Source organism: Bombina bombina, chromosome 2, assembly GCF_027579735.1.
Source record: "Bombina bombina isolate aBomBom1 chromosome 2, aBomBom1.pri, whole genome shotgun sequence".
NCBI lineage: Eukaryota > Metazoa > Chordata > Amphibia > Anura > Bombinatoridae > Bombina > Bombina bombina.
The window spans coordinates 199,303,757-199,326,744 of NC_069500.1; the positions used below are offsets into that span (position 1 = coordinate 199,303,757).

Consider the following 22,988-nt stretch of genomic DNA (forward strand, 5'->3'; position numbering starts at 1 on the left):
GCGTCCTCATGCTCTTCAGTATTATCTAAAACAGAGCAGTCGCGCTTACGCTGATAAGTGGGCATTTTGGCTAAAATGTTTTTGATAGAATTATCCATTACAGCCGTTAATTGTTGCATAGTAAGGAGTATTGGCGCGCTAGATGTACTAGGGGCCTCCTGAGTGGGCAAGACTGGTGTAGACGAAGGAGGGGATGATGCAGTACCATGCTTACTCCCCTCACTTGAGGAATCATCTTGGGCATCATTTTCTCTAAATTTTGTGTCACATAAATCACATCTATTTAAATGAGAAGGAACCTTGGCTTCCCCACATTCAGAACACAGTCTATCTGGTAGTTCAGACATGTTAAACAGGCATAAACTTGATAACAAAGTACAAAAAACGTTTTAAAATAAAACCGTTACTGTCACTTTAAATTTTAAACTGCACACACTTATTACTGCAATTGCGAAAAAGTATGAAGGAATTGTTCAAAATTCACCAAAATTTCACCACAGTGTCTTAAAGCCTTAAAAGTATTGCACACCAAATTTGGAAGCTTTAACCCTTAAAATAACGGAACCGGAGCCGTTTTTATCTTTAACCCCTTTACAGTCCCTGGTATCTGCTTTGCTGAGACCCAACCAAGCCCAAAGGGGAATACGATACCAAATGACGCCTTCAGAAAGTCTTTTCTATGTATCAGAGCTCCTCACACATGCGACTGCATGTCATGCTTCTCAAAAACAAGTGCGCAATACCGGCGCGAAAATGAGACTCTGCCTATGATAAGGGAAAGCCCCTAGAGAATAAGGTGTCCCAAACAGTGCCTGCCGATATTATTTTACAAAATACCCAGATTAAAATGATTCCTCAAGGCTAAATATGTTTATTATATGAATCGATTTAGCCCAGAAAATGTCTACAGTCTTAAAAAGCCCTTGTGAAGCCCTTATTTATTGTCTGTAATAAAAATGGCTTACCGGATCCCATAGGGAAAATGACAGCTTCCAGCATTACATCGTCTTGTTAGAATGTGTCATACCTCAAGCAGTAAAATTCTGCTCACTGTTCCCTCAACTGAAGTTAATTCCTCTCAACAGTCCTGTGTGGAACAGCCATCGATTTTAGTAACGGTTGCTAAAATCATTTTCCTCTTACAAACAGAAATCTTCATCTCTTTTCTGTTTCAGAGTAAATAGTACATACCAGCACTATTTTAAAATAACAAACTCTTGATTGAATAATAAAAACTACAGTTAAAACACTAAAAAACTCTAAGCCATCTCCGTGGAGATGTTGCCTGTACAACGGCAAAGAGAATGACTGGGGTAGGCGGAGCCTAGGAGGGATCATGTGACCAGCTTTGCTGGGCTCTTTGCCATTTCCTGTTGGGGAAGAGAATATCCCACAAGTAAGGATGACGCCGTGGACCGGACACACCTATGTTGGAGAAATGGGTTTCATATCCCTTTAATTTAAATCCATTTTAACATAACCTTTTACATGAAAAAAATATTTACCATGTTTAATATGTAAATTAAACTCAAAACTCCCCCTAATTGAAATTAATGAAAAATTAAAGAACATTTCAGCATACATTTAGTATTTCTTAGGCTTGCTTTTTCTGTAAAATGTGTGCTTACCTCATACGACCAACTCAAAATCTGTAACCTTAGTATGCTTCACAAACAGGCTGAACCGTTACATACTACAGTGATTGCTTAGAGCAGTTCAAGCTTATTTACACCTGGCCCTGAATGTCCCACATTCAAATGATAAACATACTCAACACAACACTTGTGCAGTAAATAACTGTGGATATAGATAGAATATAAAGATAGATAATAAAATTAGTCGGTCTCTTTAAAAAATGCTTTGTCATCTATATGACAGAAAAGTAAAAAATAAATGTGCATATGTGCAATTCAATTTGAAATAGAAGCATTATGCAATATACTTCCATTAACAAAAATGCTTCTAATAAAAGTTACTACTGTTTTCCTGCAGCATACGCACATATCCCGTGAGGGTCCATGCACCAGTATTTAACCACCATGCATTCTCAGAGTCAGCAGTAGCTTGTATGACATCAATTACGTCTTCAGAAGCAAAACACCACAGCCACCTTTATGAGAAGGAAAGATGCTTATATTGCTAAAAAGCAGTAATAGCTGTTACTAAAAGCATTTCGTCTAATGGAAGTAAATTGCAAATTTGCTAATTTATATATTTTTTTTATATTACATATTTTTTGAAGGAGCAGCAATGCACTACTGGTTTCTAACTGAACACATGCGTCAGCCAATGACAATCAGCCATGGGTTGGTGAAAAAAGGCAATGTACACAATAGGAAGCAGACAGCTGAATTTCTGGTGTTATCAATATATAATCTGTTTTGCACTTACCGGGCCTTTCCTTGCCAGTGCCTTTAGACTCTGCAAATTTTTGTAGCAAACTATCAACAGTTATATTAGCCATGTTATTTATGAAGTCTTCATGCACCTAAAAAGCAATAAAATGTAAAGACCGTCATTATCTGCAAGTTTAAATAACCCACAACTACTTATAGTTTGAATAAAGTCATTGTTTAATCAACATCTACTGAACTAAGGCACCCAAGTCTATCCCAGGTGAGTCTAACTATGCATCTTTAATTAAAAAACAATTATGAAGAAAAAACAAACAAACATGACATTTACATTTACTGACAAATCCCTTTCTTCACACTCAAAATAAAACCATAAAAGCACTGGTGGGTAGATAGATGGTCTATGGTAGAAAAACCAGCAAAAAGCAGAAAACAAATATGGAACACAAAGGCAAGCATCATTTACTTTAGTCATAAGCATACCAGCTTCTAAGGCTCTCACAAAACATGGGGGCCTATGTATCAAAGGTCTTGCGGACCTGATCTGACAGTGCGGATCAGGTCAGCAAGACCTCGCTGAATGCGGAGAGCAATACGCTCTCCATATTCAGAATTGCACCAGCAGCTCACAAGAACTGCTGGTGCAACGCCGCCCCCTGCAGACTCGCGGCCAATGGGCCGCCAGCAGGGAGGTGTCAATCAACCCGATCGTACTCAATCGGGTTGAATTGTGGTGATTTCTGTCCACCTGCTCAGAGCAGACGTACAGGATTATAGAGCAGCTTCATAACTGCTGTTTCTGGCGAGTCTGAAGACTCGCCAGAAACACGGGCCCACAATCTCCTTACGGAGCTTGATAAATCGGCCTCATGGTCTTTATTTGTATGAAGACAAGGTAGGAAAACTTAAAGGGACATGCTACCCAAATGTTGAAGCACATGAAAGTGATGCAGCTTATCTGTAAAAAGCTGACTAGAAAATATCAGCTGAACTTCTCTATGTAAAAAAGGAATGTTATTTTCATATTCAGTTTAAAGGGATATGAAACCCACATTTTTTTCTTTCATGATTCAGATAGAACATGCGCTTTGAAACAACTTTCTAATATACTTCTATTATCAATTTGCCTTCATTCTCTAGGTATCTTTTGTTGAAAACCAAGCTTAGGAGACTGCCCATTTCTGGAGCACTAAATGGCAGCAGTTTTGCAAGAATGTTATCCATTTGCAAGAGCACTAGATGGCAGCACTATTTCCTGCCATGTAGTGCTCCAGATGCCTACCTAAGTATTTCTTCAACACAGAATATAACGGGAAGGAAGCTAATTTGATAACAGAAGTAAATTGGAAACTATTTTAACCCTTTAAATTTTTTAGCAAACTGGGAACTGGCAGACAGCTATACACATACACACATTGCCATCCACTAATATTGGCACCCTTGGTAAACATGAGCAAAAGAAGGCTGTCAAAAATGGTCTTTATTGTTTAACCTTTTGATCTTTTGTTCAAAAGGTACACAAAAATACTCTGCTCTCATGGATATCAAAAAATTGCATATAAAAATAAAAAAAAAAATCTTTGTTAAATATATGTGTGGCACAATAATTGGAACCCTTTTAGTCAATACTTTGTGCTATCTCCCTTTGCCAAAATAACAGCTCTGAGTCTTCTCCTTTAATGCCTAATGAAATTAGAGACTACATGGCGAAAGATCTGAGACCATTCCTCCATACAGAATTGCTCCAGATCCTTCAAAATTTGAGGTCAACAATGGTGGACTCTCCTCTTCAGTTCACCCCACAGATTTACTATGGGGTACAAGCCAGGGGACTGGAATGGCAATGGCAGGACCTTTATTTTGTGGTCAGTAAACCATTCATGTGTTTATTTTGATGTATGTTTTGGATCATTGTCCTGCTGGAAGATCCAAACACAGCTGATTCTGGTTCTGTTGATATTTGAGTCCATGATGGAATGTATCCTAACAAAATGTCCAGGTCCTCTGGCAGAAAAACAGACAGCCCCAAAGCATTAAAGAACCAACACCATATTTAACCTTGGCCATGAGGTAATTTTCCATATGGCTACCTCTTTGTGTGAGCCAAACCCACCTCTGGTGTTTATTGCGAAAAGGCTCTAAATGTTTGTTTCATCTGACCATAGAACTCAATCCCATTTAAAGTTCCAGTAGTGTCTGTCAAACTAAATACGCTTGATTTATTTTTGGATGAGAGTAGAGGCTTTTTTTTTTTTTTTTTTTTTTAAACTCTTCCAAACAACTTTTGGTGACGTCAGATTGTAGTTTTGGAGACTTTCTGACCCCAAGACACAACTGACTTCTGCAATTCTCCAGATGTGATCCTTGGAGATATTTTGGCCACTCAAACCATCCTCTTTACAGTACAATATAGACACAACTTATTTGTACTGCTGTGCAGAGCATGGTTTTTCCTGGCATAAGGTTAAGGCTTCCAGAATTTTATCTTTTCTCCATGATGGACTGGAGAAGGGTCTATCTGCTAGTTCCCTGAAGGGACAGATAGCGGCCCGGTCGGTGTTACTCCACAAGAGATTGGCTGAGCTTCCGGATGTGCAGTCCTTTGTTAAGGTCCTGACTAGGATCAGACCTGTGTTTAGATCTGGGGCTCCGCCTTGGAGCCTAAATCTTGTTCTTAGTGTTTTGCAGCAGGCTCCGTTTGAGCCTATGCATACTGTTGACATTAAATTGTTATCTTAGAAGGTTCTTTTTTTGCTGGCTATTGCCTCTGCACGCAGAGTTTCTAAAATTTCTGCTTTACAATGTGACTCCCCTTATCTTGTTTTTCATGCTGATAAGGCGGTTTTACGTACTAAATTAGGGTTCCTCCCTAAGGTGGTGTCGGACCGTAACATTAATCAAGAAATTATTTTTCCTTTCTTGTGTCCTAATCCTCCTTCAGCGAAGGAACGCCTGCTTCACATTCTAGATGTTGAAGTTATATCTCCAGGCTACTAAGGAATTCAGACAATCTTCCTCTTTGTTTGTTGTCTATACGGGGAAGCGTAAGGGGCGACAGTCTCCTGAGAGGATAACGGCTCATTCCACTAGAGCAGTGGCTTCCTCCTGGGCTTTAAAGAATGAAGCCTCAATGGATCAGATTTGTAAGGCATCTACCTGGTCCTCCTTACACATTTATTCTAAATTTTACAAGTTTGATGTGATTGTGTCGGCTGAAGCAGCTTTCGGGAGAAAAGTTTTGCAGGCTGTAGTGCCCCCAGTATAGGGTCCGCCTCTTTTCTTTGTTTCCTCCCGTTATTCATTCAGTGTCCTCTGGAGCTTGGGAATAGTTTTCCCAACAGTAAGGAATGAAATTGAGGACTCTCTCTGCCTTATGGAAGGAAAACAATTTATGCTTACCAAATAAATTCCTTTCCTTCCTGGCAGGGAGAGTCCACAACCCCGCCCGTAATTTATTTTTTGATGGGAGGCTCACTTTTTTATATTAATTCTTCTGGCACCTTTATACCCTGATGTTTCTCCTACTTTTCCTTGTACCCTTGGTATAATGACTTGGGGATAGGGGAAGTGGGAGGGATATTTAAGCCTTTGGCAGGGGTGTCTCCTCCTGGTGGCCAGGTGTTTTATTTCCCAACAGTAAGGAATGAAGTCGTTGACTCTCCCTGCCAGGAAGGAAAGGAATTTATCTTCAAAGCATAAATTATGTTTTTGTAAAGCTCAACAACCTTTTGCCACAAATCCCAGCAATATTCTTTGGTTTTACCCATTGTTATGAATGACTAAGGGAATTTGGCCTATGTGTTACCTCATTTATGTACCTGTGAAACAGGAAGTCATTATTGAACAATTTACTATTCCTAGTCAACCAGGTGTACTAAAAAAACAAATTATGCTTACCTGATAATTTCCTTTTCTTCTGATGGAAAGAGTCCACAGCTGCATTCATTACTTTTGGGAAATAAGAACCTGGCCTCCAGGAGGAGGCAGACACCCCAGCCAAAGGCTTAAATACTCCTCCCACTCCCCTCATCCCCCAGTCATTCTGCCGAGGAACAAGGAACAGTAGAAGAAATATCAGGGTGAAAGGTGCCAGAAGAATATAAGGACGCCCCACATAAAATTACGGGTGGGGAGCTGTGGACTCTTTCCATCAGAAGAAAAGGAAATTATCAGGTAAGCATAATTTATGTTTTTCTTCTTAAATGGAAAGAGTCCACAGCTGCATTCATTACTTTTGGGAAAATAATACCCAAGCTATAGAGGACACAGAATGCCAAAACGGGAGGGTACATAGGCGGCCCATACTGAGGGCACCAGGCCTGAACCTCTACCCAATAAAAAAAAACCTGCTTTGTCCGAAGCCGAGAAAATTTTAAGAGGAAAAGCCCAAATGACACTGACTCGCAGTTAGTCTAGAAGCCAAACTAGAGATCGCAAACGGACTCACCTGAGCCAACAGTCCTCCAGGAGACACTGTCGCCCAACAAACGGTCCCCCACCGCAACCCCACACAAATCAAGGGGACACCAGCCGAAAACCCCCAAGGGGACAAGGCAAAGGAGGACAGAGGAAACCGAAAGGTCCCCTAATACAAAAAAGAACACCTCCGAGAGCCCAGCTCACAGAGACCCAAAGGGACCCAAACAGGGAAAGGAGGCCACGTCAATAACAAGCGAAACCCGAACAGAGACAGAACAGACATCTCTCCAACATCCTGCAAGCACTGAATGGAACTGAAGAGGCAAAGTCCTCCAAGTGTCTGACCATAGAATACCAAGGCATATGACCATGAAAAAGTGTTTAATACACTCAGGTGAAAAACCCCAAGTTTGAGAACACAGAGTCCATAACAGAACACCACAGAGGGTACTTCCAAGGAAGATGAAACAGTCAAGCAAGAAGCAGACTGCAAAAGCAACCCCCCGGACAGAGGGCACGCTCCAGGCAACCTAAATCGCCGGACCTACACACAGGTCCCTAAAAAGGGGGAACACAAAACCTCAATCGAGGCCCCCCAAAGAGAGTATACCCTCAAAACCCGAAGGAAGAGTAAACCCACTTCTAAAATCAATGGAGCAAGGTAAAAGAAAAATCTATACCTTAGCAGACTGAGCTAACAGGATAGACTCAACAAGCTCACACATCCATAGGAGACTGCGACTCGAACACAGTTGGACCAACCCAGCCTCAGGGATCCAACACAGGGGAGCAAAGAATCCCAAAACCTGTACAGGAACGAGCGTAAGGATAGCACAGCCATCCCCACAGAGTAAAAGTACAACCCGACTCTGAAAACAGACAACAAGGCCATAGACCGAGGGATCTATCCAAATAAGGGCTCAACAAGTCTGACTTGGAGCCAGCAAGACCCCAGGGGGAACCAATCCCACCTTTCCGCCTCCCATCCAGTAGAAGCCCCAAGCAAGGACTTCATCTCCATAGGGAGGAGAATATCCCCTAAAGAAAAGGTATGATGCCGGAAGGGCAACAACACCTCAAGGCCCGAAGGCACCGGTTAATGGGAAGTTAAATTCCCAACACAGATGTCCTAGAAAAGGACCCCCCTACAAATAGCTTGCCAAGCAGAGGCACTGCCAACCCATTCACCTGCAGAGCAGGGAATCCACGGGAACACTGGCAAGCTGACCAGGGGAATGCAACCCTAAGGCGCACCGGAAATTGGACAGTCAGCGCCAGCAGCTGGGTATGAACCAACAACCCTTGAGGCAAAAGCCACACAGCTAACCACAAGATGACACGGGCTACTCCTGCAAAGAGTAAAAAATACTCTGAAAACGTGGCTAACCATGACCCGGGTCAGGTAGATGGAAGAAGATGGAACTGAGCCACTCTGTCCCTAGACAGCTACAGGTGTGAAGTCTGAACCCCAGACCACGGAGGATCATCTGGGTCCAAGTTCCCACAACCGTGGAACACCCCGACCAGTCCTGAGATCCAAGATTCCAAAACCACCCAAAACTGGCTCAGGAAAAAGGCCAAGCGAAGCTTCAGCAACCGGAAGTCTCAGGGAGAAAAAGGAAATTTATGCTTACCTGATAAATGTATTTCTTTTACGATATGACAAGTGCACGGATTTCATCCTTACTTATGGGATATTGCCTCCTGGTCAGCAGGAGGAGGCAAAGAGCACCACAGCAGAGCTCCCTTCCCTCCCACTCCAGTCATTCGACCGAAGTTAGGAAGATAAAGGAAAAGCCAAGGTGCAGAGGTGACTGAAGTTTAACAAAAATAAAGACCTGTCTTAGAAAATGACAGGGTGGGCCGTGGACTCGTCATATCGTAAAAAGAAATAAATTTATCAGGTAAGCATAAATTTCCTTTTCTTTTACAAGATATGACGAGTCCACGGATTTCATCCTTACTTATGGGATACAATACCAAAGCTATAGGACACAGATGAAAGGGAGGGACAACACAGGAACCTAAACGGAAGGCACCACTGCTTGAAGAACCTTTCTGCCAAAAACAGCCTCGGACGAGGCAAAAGTATCAAATTTGGAAAATTTGGAAAAAGTGTGAAGAGACGACCAAGTTACAGCCTTGCAAATCTGTTCAACAGAAGCATCATTTTTAAATGCCCATGAGGAAGCCACAGCCCTAGCAGAATGAGCCGTAATTCTTTCAGGAGGCTGCTGTCCAGCAGTCTCATATGCAAAACGGATGATACTCTTCAGCCAGAAAGAAAGAGGTAGCCGTAGCTTTCTGACCCCTACGTTTCCCGGAAAAGACAACAAATAAAGAAGATGATTGACGAAATTCTTTAGTCGCCTGCAAGTAAAACTTCAGGGCACGGACCACGTCCAAGTTATGTAACAGACGCTCCTTCTTAGAAGAAGGATTAGGACACAATGAAGGAACAATAATTTCCTGATTAATATTTTTGTTGGAAACCACCTTAGGAAGAAAACCAGGTTTGGTAGGTAACACTACCTTATCAGAATGAAAAATAAGGTAAGGAGAATCACATTGTAATGCCGAAAGCTCAGAAACTCTGCGAGAAGAAGAAATAGCAACCAAAAACAAAACTTTCCAAGATTACAATTTTATATGTATGGAATGTATAGGTTCAAACGGAACCCCTTGAAGAACCTTAAGAACTAAATTCAAACTCCAAGGAGGAGCAATAGGTCTAAACACAGGCCTGATTCTAGTCAGAGCCTGACAAAAAGATTGAACATCCGGAATATCTGCCAGACGTTTGTGTAGCAAAATAGATAAAGCAGAAATCTGACCCTTTAAGGAACTTGCTGATAACCCTTTCTCCAATCCTTCTTGGAGAAAAGATAAAATCCTAGGAATCCTAATCTTACTCCATGAGTAGCCCTTGGATTCGCACCAATAAAGATATTTACGCCATATCTTATGGTAAATCTTTCTAGTAACAGGCTTACATGCCTGGATCAAGGTATCAATGACCGAACCCTCGCTTAGATAAAATCAAGCGTTCAATCTCCAAGCAGTCAGCTGTAGAGAAATTAGATTCGGATGATGGAAGGGTCCCTGAATGAGAAGGTCCTGCCTCAATGGAAGCTTCCACAGCGGCAGGGAGGACATGTCCACCAGATCGGCATACCAAGTCCTGCGAGGCCACGCAGGAGCGATGAGAATCACCGAAGCCCTCTCCTGTTTGACTCGAGCAATCACCCGAGGAAGGAGAGCAAACGGCAGAAACACATAAGCTAGGTTGAATGACCAAGGCACTGCCAAGGAATCTATGAGTTCGGCCTGAGGATCCCTGGACCTGGATTCGTATCTCGGGAGCTTGGCATTCTGACGAGATGCCATAAGATCCAGCTCCGGCCTGCCCCACCTGAGAATCAGGTTGGCAAAGACCTCCGGATGGAGTTCCCATTCCCCCGGATGAACCGTCTGTCTACTCAAAAAATCTGCTTCCCAGTTGTCCACTCCTGGGATGTAGATTGCTGACAGATAACAAGAGTGAGCTTCTGCCCATCGAATTATCTTGGATACTTCTGTCATCGCTAAGTAACTCCTTGTTCCTCCCCGATGATTGATGTAAGCCACAGTCGTGATGTTGTCCGATTGAAATCGGATGAATTTGGCCAAAGCCAACTGAGGCCAAGCCTGAAGCGCATTGAATATTGCTCTCAACTCCAGAATATTGATGGGAAGTAGAGACTCCGACCGAGTCCACACACCCTGAGCCTTCAGGGAATTCCAAACTGCACCCCATCCTAGAAGGCTGGCGTCCATTATCACTATCACCCATGAGGGTCTGCGGAAACACGTCCCTTGGGACAGATGATCCGGCGACAACCACCAAAGAAGAGAGTCCCTCGTCTCCTGATCCAGATCTACTTGAGGAGACAAACTTGCATAATCGCCATTCCATTGTCTGAGCATGCTCAGTTGTAGAGGTCTGAGATGAAAACGAGCAAACGGAATGATGTCCATCGCAGCCACCATCAATCCAATTACCTCCATGCACTAAGCCACTGATGGCTGAGGATTGGACTGAAGGGATCGGCATGTATTCAGAATCTTTAACTTTCTGACGTCCGTCAAAAAGATTTTCATGGATAGAGAGTCTATTAGAGTTCCCAGGAAAGGAACCCTTGTCTGTGGAATTAGTGAACTCTTTTCTACATTCACCTCCCACCCGTGAGTCCTTAGAAAGGATAGAACAATGTCGGTATGAGACTTCGTCAGCTGATAAGATGACGCCTGGATCAGAATATAGTCCATATAAGGTGCCACTGCAATGCCCCGCGGCCTGAGAACCGCCAGCAAAGACCCTAGAACCTTTGTGAAGATTCTGGGTGCTGTCGCCAGCCCGAAAGGAAGGGCCACGAACTGAAAATGTTTGTCCAGAAAGGTAAACCTCAGGAACTTGTGATGATCTCTGTGGATAGGAATATGAAGATATGCATCCTTTAAGTCCACGGTAGTCATATATTGACCCTCCTGGATCAATGGAAGAATTGTCAGAATAGTCTCCATTTTGAAGGATGGAACTCTGAGAAACTTGTTTAGACTCTTGAGATCTAAAATGGGTCGGAACGTTCCCTCTTTTTTGGGAACCACAAAAAGATTTGAGTAAAACCCCTGCCCCTGTTCCTGTATTGGAACGGGACAAATTACTCCCATAGTGGAGAGGTCTTTTACACAACGTTAGAACGCCTCTCTTTTTATCTGGTCTACAGACAATCGTGAAAGAAGAAACCTTTCCCTTGGGAAGGAATTTTTAAACTCCAACTGATAACCTTGAGACACGATTTCTAGTGTCCAGGGATCCTGAACGTCTCTTATCCAAGCCTGGACAAAGAGAAAAAGTCTGCCCCCTACTAGAACCGGTCCCGGATCGGGGGCCGACCCTTAATGCCGTCTTGGGGGGAGCAGCAGCGGGCTTCTTGGGTTGTTTACCCTTGTTCCAAGTCTGGTTGGGTCTCCAGGTGGGCTTGGCTTGTGAATAATTCCCTTCCTGTTTAGCGGAAGAGGAAGGGGGAACTCCTTTGAAATTACGAGAGGAACAAAAATTACTCTGTCGTCCCCTTTGATTAGATGTTTTGTCTTGCGGGAGCAGATGACCCTTACCTCCCGTAATATCAGAAATGATTTCTTTCAAGTCAGGCCCGAATAGGGTCTTTCCCTTGAAAGGAATAGCCAAAAGCTTGGATTTAGAGGACACATCCACAGACCAAGATTTTAACCATAAAGCCCTTCGTGCTAAGATGGAGAATCCCGAACTCTTAGCCGCCAATTTGGTGATCTGAAAGGAAGCATCTGTAATAAAAGAATTAGCCAGCTTAAGGGCCTTAATTCTGTCCTGTATTTCCTCTAAAGAGGACTCAGTTCTAAGAGACTCTTCTAGAGCGTCAAACCAAAAAGCAGCCGCAGTCGTGACTGTTACAATGCAGGCCGCCGGTTGCAATAAAAACCCTTGATGAACATAGAATTTTTTGAGAAGACCCTCCAACTTCTTATCCATGGGGTGTTTGAAAGCACAACTGTCCTTGATAGGAATAGTCTTACGCTTTGCCAGGGTAGAGATAGCTCCCTCCACCTTAGGGACCGTCTGCCAAGAGTCCCGAACGGTACATTTTCTTAAAAATAGGGGAAGGGGAGAACTGGATACCCGGTCTTTTCCATTCCCTTGCAATAATTTCCGAAATTCTCTTAGGAACCGGAAAAACATCGGAATAAGAAGGTAACTAAGTATTTTTCCATCTTACTCAATTTCTCTGGTGGGACCACAATAGAATCACAGTCGTCCAGAGTCACCAAAACCTCTCGCAGCAAAAGACGGAGGTGTTCCAGATTAAATCTGAAGGACATGACGTCCGAATCTGTCGGAGGCATTGCACTTCCTGAGTCAGACAGTTCCCCTTCAGACAGGGCCTCCCTACCCCCCAATTCAGAGCCCTGGGAGGGTACATCGGAGTTAGCCATCAAAGCATCAGAAGTCGCAGGGACCACATGGGCCTCTGTCCTACTGCGTTTGCCTTGTAAAACTGGCAACTTAGATAAAACTTCTGTAAGAGTGGATGACATCACTGCAGCCATATCCTGCAGAGTGAATGAAGTGGACGCAGTTGAAGAACACGGCGTCGCTTGAGCGGGCGTTAAAGTTTGTGACGCTTGGGGAGAGTCTCATCAGGCTGAGAAACATTTTTAGATACACTTGAATTAAAGAAAATGTGTTCTTTAAACTGTAAAGCCCTCTCAGTACATGAGGGACAAAAAGGAATAGGGGGTTCCACATTGCCATCTAAACACGTAGAGCATGTACCTTCCTGAAGGTCAGCCATGACAACAAAAAAAAACCAGCAATAGCAATATTGGTCGTTTTAAATGTGATTAAAAACAAAAACAAACACTTTTGTTGAAAACAATGTACTGTGCCTTTAAAAATTAAAAACCGTATAGCTTTTTTACTGCTCTGCAATAAACATGCAATAACAGGGACACACCATAAGACTTTTAGAAGGTTGTCCTGTATTCTGTACAGTCAAATTATGATTAAAGCTTTATAGACTAAATTAACCACTTGCGCCTCGCCACAGCTCTGCTGCGGCGCCTACCTGCCCCCACGAGTCACTGAATAGACCTCTGTGAACGGCGCTCCTAAAACCGCTTGTGAGATTGCAAACTCAAGCTGTCTTAGGTCACACCGGAGCCCTGAAGAATCCTTCTCTCAACAGTTAGGATCCGGATAGCAAGTGCGCGTCTAATCGCGCGAAAACGCTAAGCCCCGCCCATCATGGGCGGAATTAAGTCCCCGGCCATAGTAAGAACCGCATAGGAATAAAAAATGTCCGACTCCTTTACCACTGAGTCTATCAACAAGCTAAAAGTTGCCAATGTGCCCCCTCAAAACACACTCTACTGTCCACCATTAGATCATTAAATGTTAATGTTAGGACACTTAGCTGCCATAATGTCCCAGCGTCAAGCCCATCTAAACACATCCACCTGAGTAGACCTTTATTAGGGCCCTGATAGCACCTGCTGAACTTCACCTAATAAAGAGGGGATACCCATGCACACAATCTTACCCTGTGCAAGCTGATTACCCCTTCCTGGTATAGGGAATAAGTGCCAGGCTGTTCTGAGATACTACAGTCTCCCCAGAACCAAATGACTGTACATACCTTAATACTGAACGCAGTATGAGGCTGTCCCACACAAGGAAGATGTTCTTTTCCTCACCTCCAGCAGATCTGTGTGGACAAACAGGGTCTTAGATAATATCTGCTAAGACCATCAGCAGGGCAGCAAACAATATGGGAGTCGCTTGAAAGAATGAAGGTCTCCAATGTGCCCCCTTATCCATTGCTTAAAAGCCTGTAGCTCTAGCCCTGAGAAAAATAGTACACACTGGTACCATTTAAAAATAATAAACTCTTGATTGAAGAATCTAAACTAACACCTCACTTTACCTCTTCCTATCACTAACACAGGCAAAGAGAATGACTGGAGTGGGAGGGAAGGGAGGAGCTATATGTACAGCTCTGCTGTGGTGCTCTTTGCCTCCTCCTGCTGACCAGGAGGTGATAAACCATAAGTAAGGATGAAATCTGCGGACTCGTCATATCTTGTAAAAGAAAACAGGTCCAGGCACCCAATAGTTCAGGCAAACCTTACATTAAAAATAAACACCCCATCTGGCCAAAAAGCCAGACACAAGGGATCTGGATGCATATCCAGAGAATCCAGATAGCGAGAAGAATGCGAAAGCCCCAACCAAAGGAAGGAACCACCCCTATCTAAAGTCCAACGCTCCAAGGAGCACGGCTAGAAGTCGTATGAAGATACTTCCCAAAGCTTCAGGACAACCAAGGGATACCTCGAGGTCAAACAAATCCTACTAGCAGGACTAGTCTCCCTATCACCTCCGCTCAAGCAGAGGACACAAGGAAGAGAAAGGCACTAAGCCTACCCAGCACCAGAAAACCCTGAGCTAAACAAAGTCATCGCAGGGAACAACCATCACCCGGAAACACAGATCCCTAAAAGGAGATCCAACTCACCTGGAGATAATGGAAGAAGACCCAAAGGTCTCTTATAACTCACAGACAGTACACGACAAAGAGTAAAAGCTGCATCTAGAAACACTATAAACAGCTTACGCGTATACCTGCAAGGTGGGAAAAGCTGCAACTGGTTTCAAACTGCAAACCTTCCGCATGCTAGACAGCTATCCTGTACAAGCTGTTGGATCAAGCTCAAAAGGACAAATCCAGAGACCTAAAAGATGAAGACTAAACCGCTCAACTGCGGTAAGGGGCGTTAAGCCCTCCAACCCTCCACCACATGGGGGAGGCTCTAAGTTCTAATGAAATCAGATGTCAGAGTGACGCAGCGGGAAACTCCCCTGCCCGGCCATCTATGACTTAAGGCTATAAGGACTGAAACCATCCTTCCCGCCTCACGGATCCACAGGTAATCTCGAATGCTTAGTTGAACATGAAAAACAATGATAACCTTCTACCGAACCAGCTGAGCAGAACAGCACCACGTGTCTAAACGTCCTCAAGACCGAACGAGTGCCCTAGGAACCAGGTGCTCTGAAAATGGCATACGGAACAAAACTGCTTGACAGGAGTCAACGAGGCCACTCCGGATTCATCACCGGACACAGAATCTGAAATCAAAATAGTCTAAGTATCAGGATCCTCCGTAACTGAATCTGAAATTAACAGTCTCAGCATCAGAATCCTCCATAACTGGATAAAGGATATTTAAAAACAGAATTTATGCTTACCTGATAAATTACTTTCTCCAACGGTGTGTCCGGTCCACGGCGTCATCCTTACTTGTGGGATATTCTCTTCCCCAACAGGAAATGGCAAAGAGCCCAGCAAAGCTGGTCACATGATCCCTCCTAGGCTCCGCCTTCCCCAGTCATTCGACCGACGTAAAGGAGGAATATGCATAGGAGAAATCATATGAAACCGTGGTGACTGTAGTTAGAGAAAATAATTCATCAGACCCGATTAAAAAACCAGGGCGGGCCGTGGACCGGACACACCGTTGGAGAAAGTAATTTATCAGGTAAGCATAAATTCTGTTTTCTCCAACATAGGTGTGTCCGGTCCACGGCGTCATCCTTACTTGTGGGAACCAATACCAAAGCTTTAGGACACGGATGATGGGAGGGAGCAAATCAGGTCACCTAGATGGAAGGCACCACGGCTTGCAAAACCTTTCTCCCAAAAACAGCCTCCGAAGAAGCAAAAGTATCAAATTTGTAAAATTTGGTAAAAGTGTGCAGTGAAGACCAAGTCGCTGCCTTACATATCTGATCAACAGAAGCCTCGTTCTTGAAGGCCCATGTGGAAGCCACAGCCCTAGTGGAGTGAGCTGTGATTCTTTCAGGAGGCTGCCGTCCGGCAGTCTCATAAGCCAATCGGATGATGCTTTTAAGCCAAAAAGAGAGAGAGGTAGAAGTTGCTTTTTGACCTCTCCTTTTACCAGAATAAACAACAAACAAGGAAGATGTTTGTCTGAAATCCTTTGTAGCCTCTAAATAGAATTTTAGAGCACGAACTACATCCAAATTGTGCAACAAACGTTCCTTCTTTGAAACTGGATTCGGACACAAAGAAGGCACAACTATCTCCTGGTTAATATTTTTGTTAGAAACAACTTTCGGAAGAAAACCAGGTTTAGTACGCAAAACCACCTTATCTGCATGGAACACCAGATAAGGAGGAGAACACTGCAGAGCAGATAACTCTGAAACTCTTCTAGCAGAAGAAATTGCAACCAAAAACAAAACTTTCCAAGATAATAACTTAATATCTACGGAATGTAAGGGTTCAAACGGAACCCCTTGAAGAACTGAAATAACTAAATTGAGACTCCAAGGAGGAGTCAAAGGTTTGTAAACAGGCTTGATTCTAACCAGAGCCTGAACAAAAGCTTGAACATCTGGCACAGCCGCCAGCTTTTTGTGAAGTAAAACAGATAAAGCAGAAATCTGTCCCTTCAAGGAACTTGCAGATAATCCTTTCTCCAAACCCTCTTGTAGAAAGGATAGAATCTTAGGAATCTTTATCTTGTTCCATGGGAATCCTTTAGATTCGCACCAACAGATATATTTTTTCCATATTTTATGGTAAATTTTTCTAGTTACAGGCTTTCTAGCCTGAATAAGAGTATCAATGACAGAATCTGAGAACCCACGCTTTGATAAAATCAAGCGTTCAATCTCCAAGCAGTCAGTTGGAGTGAGGCCAGATTCGGATGTTCGAACGGACCTTGAACAAGAAGGTCCCGTCTCAAAGGTAGCTTCCATGGTGGAGCCGATGACATATTCACCAGGTCTGCATACCAAGTTCTGCGTGGCCACGCAGGAGCTATCAAGATCACCAAAGCACTCTCCTGATTGATCCTGGCTACCAGCCTGGGAATGAGAGGAAACGGTGGGAATACATAAGCTAGGTTGAAGGTCCAGGGCGCTACTAGTGCATCTACTAGAGTCGCCTTGGGATCCCTGGATCTGGACCCGTAGCAAGGAACCTTGAAGTTCTGACGAGACGCCATCAGATCCATGTCTGGAATGCCCCATAATTGAGTTATTTGGGCAAAGATTTCCGGATGGAGTTCCCACTCCCCCGGATGAAATGTCTGACGACTCAGAAAATCCGCTTCCCAATTTTCCACTCCTGGGATGTGGATTGCAGACAAGTGGCAGGAGTGAATCTCCGCCCATTGAATTACTTTGGTCACTTCTTCCATCGCCAGGGAACTCCTTGTTCCCCCCTGATGGTTGATATATGCAACAGTCGTCATGTTGTCTGATTGAAACCTTATGAATTTGGCCTTTGCTAGTTGAGGCCAAGCCTTGAGAGCATTGAATATCGCTCTCAGTTCCAGAATGTTTATCGGGAGAAGAGATTCTTCCCGAGACCATAGACCCTGAGCTTTCAGGGGTTCCCAGACCGCGCCCCAGCCCACCAGACTGGCGTCGGTCGTGACAATGACCCACTCTGGTCTGCGGAAGCTCATCCCTTGTGACAGGTTGTCCAGGGTCAGCCACCAGCGGAGTGAATCTCTGGTCCTCTGATCTACTTGGATCGTCGGAGACAAGTCTGTATAATCCCCATTCCACTGTCTGAGCATGCACAGTTGTAATGGTCTTAGATGAATTCGCGCAAAAGGAACCATGTCCATTGCCGCAACCATCAAACCTATTACTTCCATGCACTGCGCTATGGAAGGAAGAAGAACAGAATGAAGTACTTGACAAGAGCTTAGAAGTTTTGATTTTCTGGCCTCTGTCAGAAAAATCTTCATTTCTAAGGAGTCTATTATTGTTCCCAAGAAGGGAACTCTTGTTGACGGGAATAGAGAACTTTTTTCTACGTTCACTTTCCACCCGTGAGATCTGAGAAAGGCTAGGACAATGTCCGTATGAGCCTTTGCTTGTGGCAGAGACGACGCTTGAATCAGTATGTCGTCCAAGTAAGGTACTACTGCAATGCCCCTTGGCCTTAGCACCGCTAGAAGGGACCCTAGTACCTTTGTGAAAATTCTTGGAGCAGTGGCTAATCCGAATGGAAGTGCCACAAACTGGTAATGCTTGTCCAGAAAGGCGAACCTTAGGAACCGATGATGTTCCTTGTGGATAGGAATATGTAGATACGCATCCTTTAAATCCACCGTGGTCATGAATTGACCTTCCTGGATGGTAGGAAGAATTGTCCGAATGGTTTCCATTTTGAACGATGGAACCCTGAGAAATTTGTTTAGGATCTTGAGATCCAAAATTGGCCTGAATGTTCCCTCTTTTTTGGGAACTATGAACAGGTTGGAGTAAAACCCCATCCCTTGTTCTCCTAATGGAACAGGATGAATCACTCCCATTTGTAACAGGTCTTCTACACAATGTAAGAATGCCTGTCTTTTTATTTGGTCTGAAGACAATTGAGACCTGTGGAACCTTCCCCTTGGGGGTAGTTCCTTGAATTCCAGGAGATAACCTTGAGAAACTATTTCTAGCGCCCAAGGATCCTGAACATCTCTTGCCCAAGCCTGAGCGAAGAGAGAGAGTCTGCCCCCCACCAGATCCGGTCCCGGATCGGGGGCCAACATCTCATGCTGTCTTAGTAGCGGTAGCAGGCTTCTTGGCCTGCTTACCTTTGTTCCAGCCTTGCATCGGTCTCCAGGCTGGCTTGGTTTGAGAAGAATTACCCTCTTGCTTAGAGGATGTAGAATTTGAGGCTGGTCCGTTTCTGCGAAAGGGACGAAAATTTGTTTTATTTTTAGCCTTAAAAGACCTATCCTGAGGAAGGGCGTGGCCCTTTCCCCCAGTGATGTCTGAAATAATCTCTTTCAAGTCAGGGCCAAACAGCGTTTTCCCCTTGAAAGGGATGTTAAGCAATTTGTTCTTGGAGGACACATCCGCTGACCAAGACTTTAGCCAAAGCGCTCTGCGTGCCACAATAGCAAAACCTGAATTTTTCGCCGCTAATCTAGCTAATTGCAAAGTGGCGTCTAAGGTAAAAGAGTTAGCCAATTTAAGTGCTTGAACTCTGTCCATAACCTCCTCATAAGAAGATTGTTTACTGAGCGACTTTTCTAGTTCTTCGAACCAGAAACACGCTGCTGTAGTGACAGGAACAATGCATGAAATTGGTTGTAGAAGGTAACCTTGCTGAACAAACATCTTTTTAAGCAAACCCTCTAATTTTTTATCCATAGGATCTTTGAAAGCACAACTATCTTCTATAGGGATAGTGGTGCGTTTGTTCAGAGTAGAAACCGCCCCCTCGACCTTGGGGACTGTCTGCCATAAGTCCTTCCTGGGGTCGACCATAGGAAATAATTTCTTAAATATAGGGGGAGGGACAAAAGGTATGCTGGGCCTTTCCCATTCTTTATTTACAATGTCCGCCACCCGCTTGGGTATAGGAAAAGCTTCGGGGGGCACCGGGACCTCTAGGAACTTGTCCATCTTACATAATTTCTCTGGAATGGCCAAATTGTCACAATCATCCAGAGTAGATAACACCTCCTTAAGCAGAGCGCGGAGATGTTCCAATTTAAATTTGAATGTAATAACGTCAGGTTCAGCTTGTTGAGAAATTTTTCCTGAATCTGAAATTTCTCCCTCAGACAAAACCTCCCTGGCCCCTTCAGACTGGTGTAAGGGAATGTCAGAACCATTATCATCAGCGTCCTCATGCTCTTCAGTATCTAAAACAGAGCAGTCGCGCTTTCGCTGATAAGTGGGCATTTTGGCTAAAATGTTTTTAATAGAATTATGCATTACAGCCGTTAATTGTTGCATAGTAAGGAGGATTGGCGCACTAGATGAACTAGGGACCTCCTGAGTGGGCAAGACTGGTGTAGACATAGAAGGAGATGATGCAGTACCATGCTTACTCCCCTCACTTAAGGAATCATTTTGGGCAACATTATTATCAGTGGCCTCATTGTCCCTACTTTGTTTGTCACATTCATCACATATATTTAAATGGAGAGGAAACTTGGCTTCCGAACATACAGAACATCGTCTATCTGATGGTTCAGACATGTTAATAGGCATAAACTTGATAACAAAGCACAAAAAACGTTTTAAAATAAAACCGTTACTGTCACTTTAAATTTTAAACTGAACACACTTTATTACTGAATATGTGAAAAAGTATGAAGGAATTGTTCAAAATTCACCAAAATTTCACCACAGTAACTTAAAGCCTTAAAAGTATTGCACACCAAATTTGAAAGCTTTAACTCTTAAAATAACGGAACCGGAGCCGTTTTTACATTTAACCCCTATACAGTCCCTGGTATCTGCTTTGCTGAGACCCAACCAAGCCCAGAGGGGAATACGATACCAAATGACGCCTTCAATAAGCTTTTTCAGTGGATCTGAGCTCCTCACACATGCATCTGCATGCCTTGCTTCTCAAAAACAACTGCGCATTAGTGGCGCGAAAATGAGGCTCTGCCTATGACTAGAAAAGGCCCCCAGTGAAAAAGGTGTCCAATACAGTGCCTGCCGTTTTTTTAACACAATTCCCAAGATTAAAATAACTCTTCAAAGTTATAAACCATTAAATATGCTTATAAAGTAATCGTTTTAGCCCAGAAAAATGTCTACCAGTCTTTAAAGCCCTTGTGAAGCCCTTTATTCTTATATTTAAAACTAAGAAAATGGCTTACCGGATCCCATAGGGAAAATGACAGCTTCCAGCATTACCAAGTCTTGTTAGAAATGTGTCATATCTCAAGCAGCAAAGTCTGCCCACTGTTTCCCCCAACTGAAGTTACTTCATCTCAACAGTCCTGTGTGGAAACAGCCATCGATTTTAGTAACGGTTGCTAAAATCATCTTCCTCATACAAACAGAAATCTTCATCTCTTTTCTGTTTCAGAGTAAATAGTACATACCAGCACTATTTTAAAATAACAAACTCTTGATTGAAGAATAAAACTACATTTAAACACCAAAAAACTCTAAGCCATCTCCGTGGAGATGTTGCCTGTGCAACGGCAAAGAGAATGACTGGGGAAGGCGGAGCCTAGGAGGGATCATGTGACCAGCTTTGTTGGGCTCTTTGCCATTTCCTGTTGGGGAAGAGAATATCCCACAAGTAAGGATGACGCCGTGGACCGGACACACCTATGTTGGAGAAATATGGACTAAAGTAGTAAAACAAAAACGGAACCTGACACCCACAATGGCTGGGGGCACTCACCACCTCCTATGACCAGACCCCTGCGGACTAGAAAATGTCCTTCGCCACGCGGTCGGGAATGCGGAAATGGAAAAACGAAATGTAACCACGCACGAACACAAGGTGAACCGTACAGTCCAAAAAAAGCACACCCAACCAAAAGTCTGCGTCACTTCCAAAGGCCTCAATGTTCCAACCATGAGCCCAGTAAACATCACATATAAGCAGGTTGAATCACATAACAAACATGATTATAAACCCCCCCTGTTCAATAACCTCTCTCAGGACATATTAACCCTCGATTCCAAGATACTAAAAGAGACTCACTGAGACCTTTATGTATAAGTTAGACCCGCAAGGTGGTAGCCTCTCGGGAATCATTCCCATTACAGAAGAAAGCAGGCAGCGAAGTTAGACAATGCTGATTGCTTGAATGCTGTTAATATGAGTCAGGATGGTTTCACAGAAAGAAACTCCCTGCATCTCCGGACTCTAACTTTCATCCAAGCCCTCACTGTCCCATGCCGAAGAGTACTACCCTCCAGAAGAGACAAAAACAAAAATTAAAAATTCTGACACTTCTCTGCCATCCTCCTGGGACGAAAGGCAAAGAATGACTGGGGGATAGGGGAGTGGGAGGAGTATTTAAGTGTCTTTACATCCTCCTGGTGGCCAGGTTATTTTCAAAAAGTAATGAATGCAGCTGTGGACTCAATCCATTTAAGAAGAAAAAGAAAATTTATGCTTACCTGATAAATGTATTTCTTTTTTGACACGATGAGTCCACGGATCATCATAATTACTAATGGCATATTCACCTCCTGGTCAGCAGGAGGCGGCAAAGAGCAACACAGCAGAGCTGTTAAATAGCTCCGCCCTTCCCTCCCACTCCAGGCATTCGACCAAAGTTAAGGAAAGAAAAGAAAAGCCAAAAGGTGTAAAATACCCAACAACCTGTCTTACAAAAACAGGGCGGGCCGTGGACTCGTGTCAAAAAAGAAATACATTTATCAGGTAAGCATAAATTTTCTTTTCTTTTTTATGACACGATGAGTCCACGGATCACCATAATTACTAATGGGATCCAATACCAAAGCTAGAGTACACAGATGATACGGGAGGGACAAGACAGGTAACCTAAATGGAAGGCACCACTGCTTGAAAAACCTTTTTCTCCCAAAAACGGCCTCAGCCGAGGCAAAAAAGACAAATATGTAAAACTTCGAAAAAGTGTGAAGAGCGGATTAAGTTGCAGCCTTGCAAAACTAATCCACAGAAGCTTCATTTTTGAATGCCCATGAGGAAGCAGCAGCCCATGTCGAATGAGCCGCAACCCTCTCAGGAGGCTGCTGTCCAGCAGTCTCATATGCAAACCCTATGATACTCTTCAGCAAACAAACAAAGAAGACGAATGACGAAAGTCCTTAGTCGCCTGTAGGAAAAACTTTAAAGCACGGACCAC

The 22,988-nt window shown here is 43.6% G+C and overlaps 1 protein-coding gene across 2 annotated transcripts in view; it reads right to left on the reverse strand.

Annotated features, from left to right (window-relative positions):
- FCHO2 (FCH and mu domain containing endocytic adaptor 2) overlaps nt 1-22,988 on the reverse strand; it is a 505,609-nt gene that overhangs the window by 333,517 nt on the left and 149,104 nt on the right. For both annotated transcript variants that reach the window (XM_053701433.1, XM_053701434.1), the window contains exon 8: nt 2,392-2,488. In XM_053701433.1, coding sequence (XP_053557408.1) covers nt 2,392-2,488 — 97 coding nt within the window. The remainder of the gene's footprint in view (nt 1-2,391; nt 2,489-22,988) is intronic.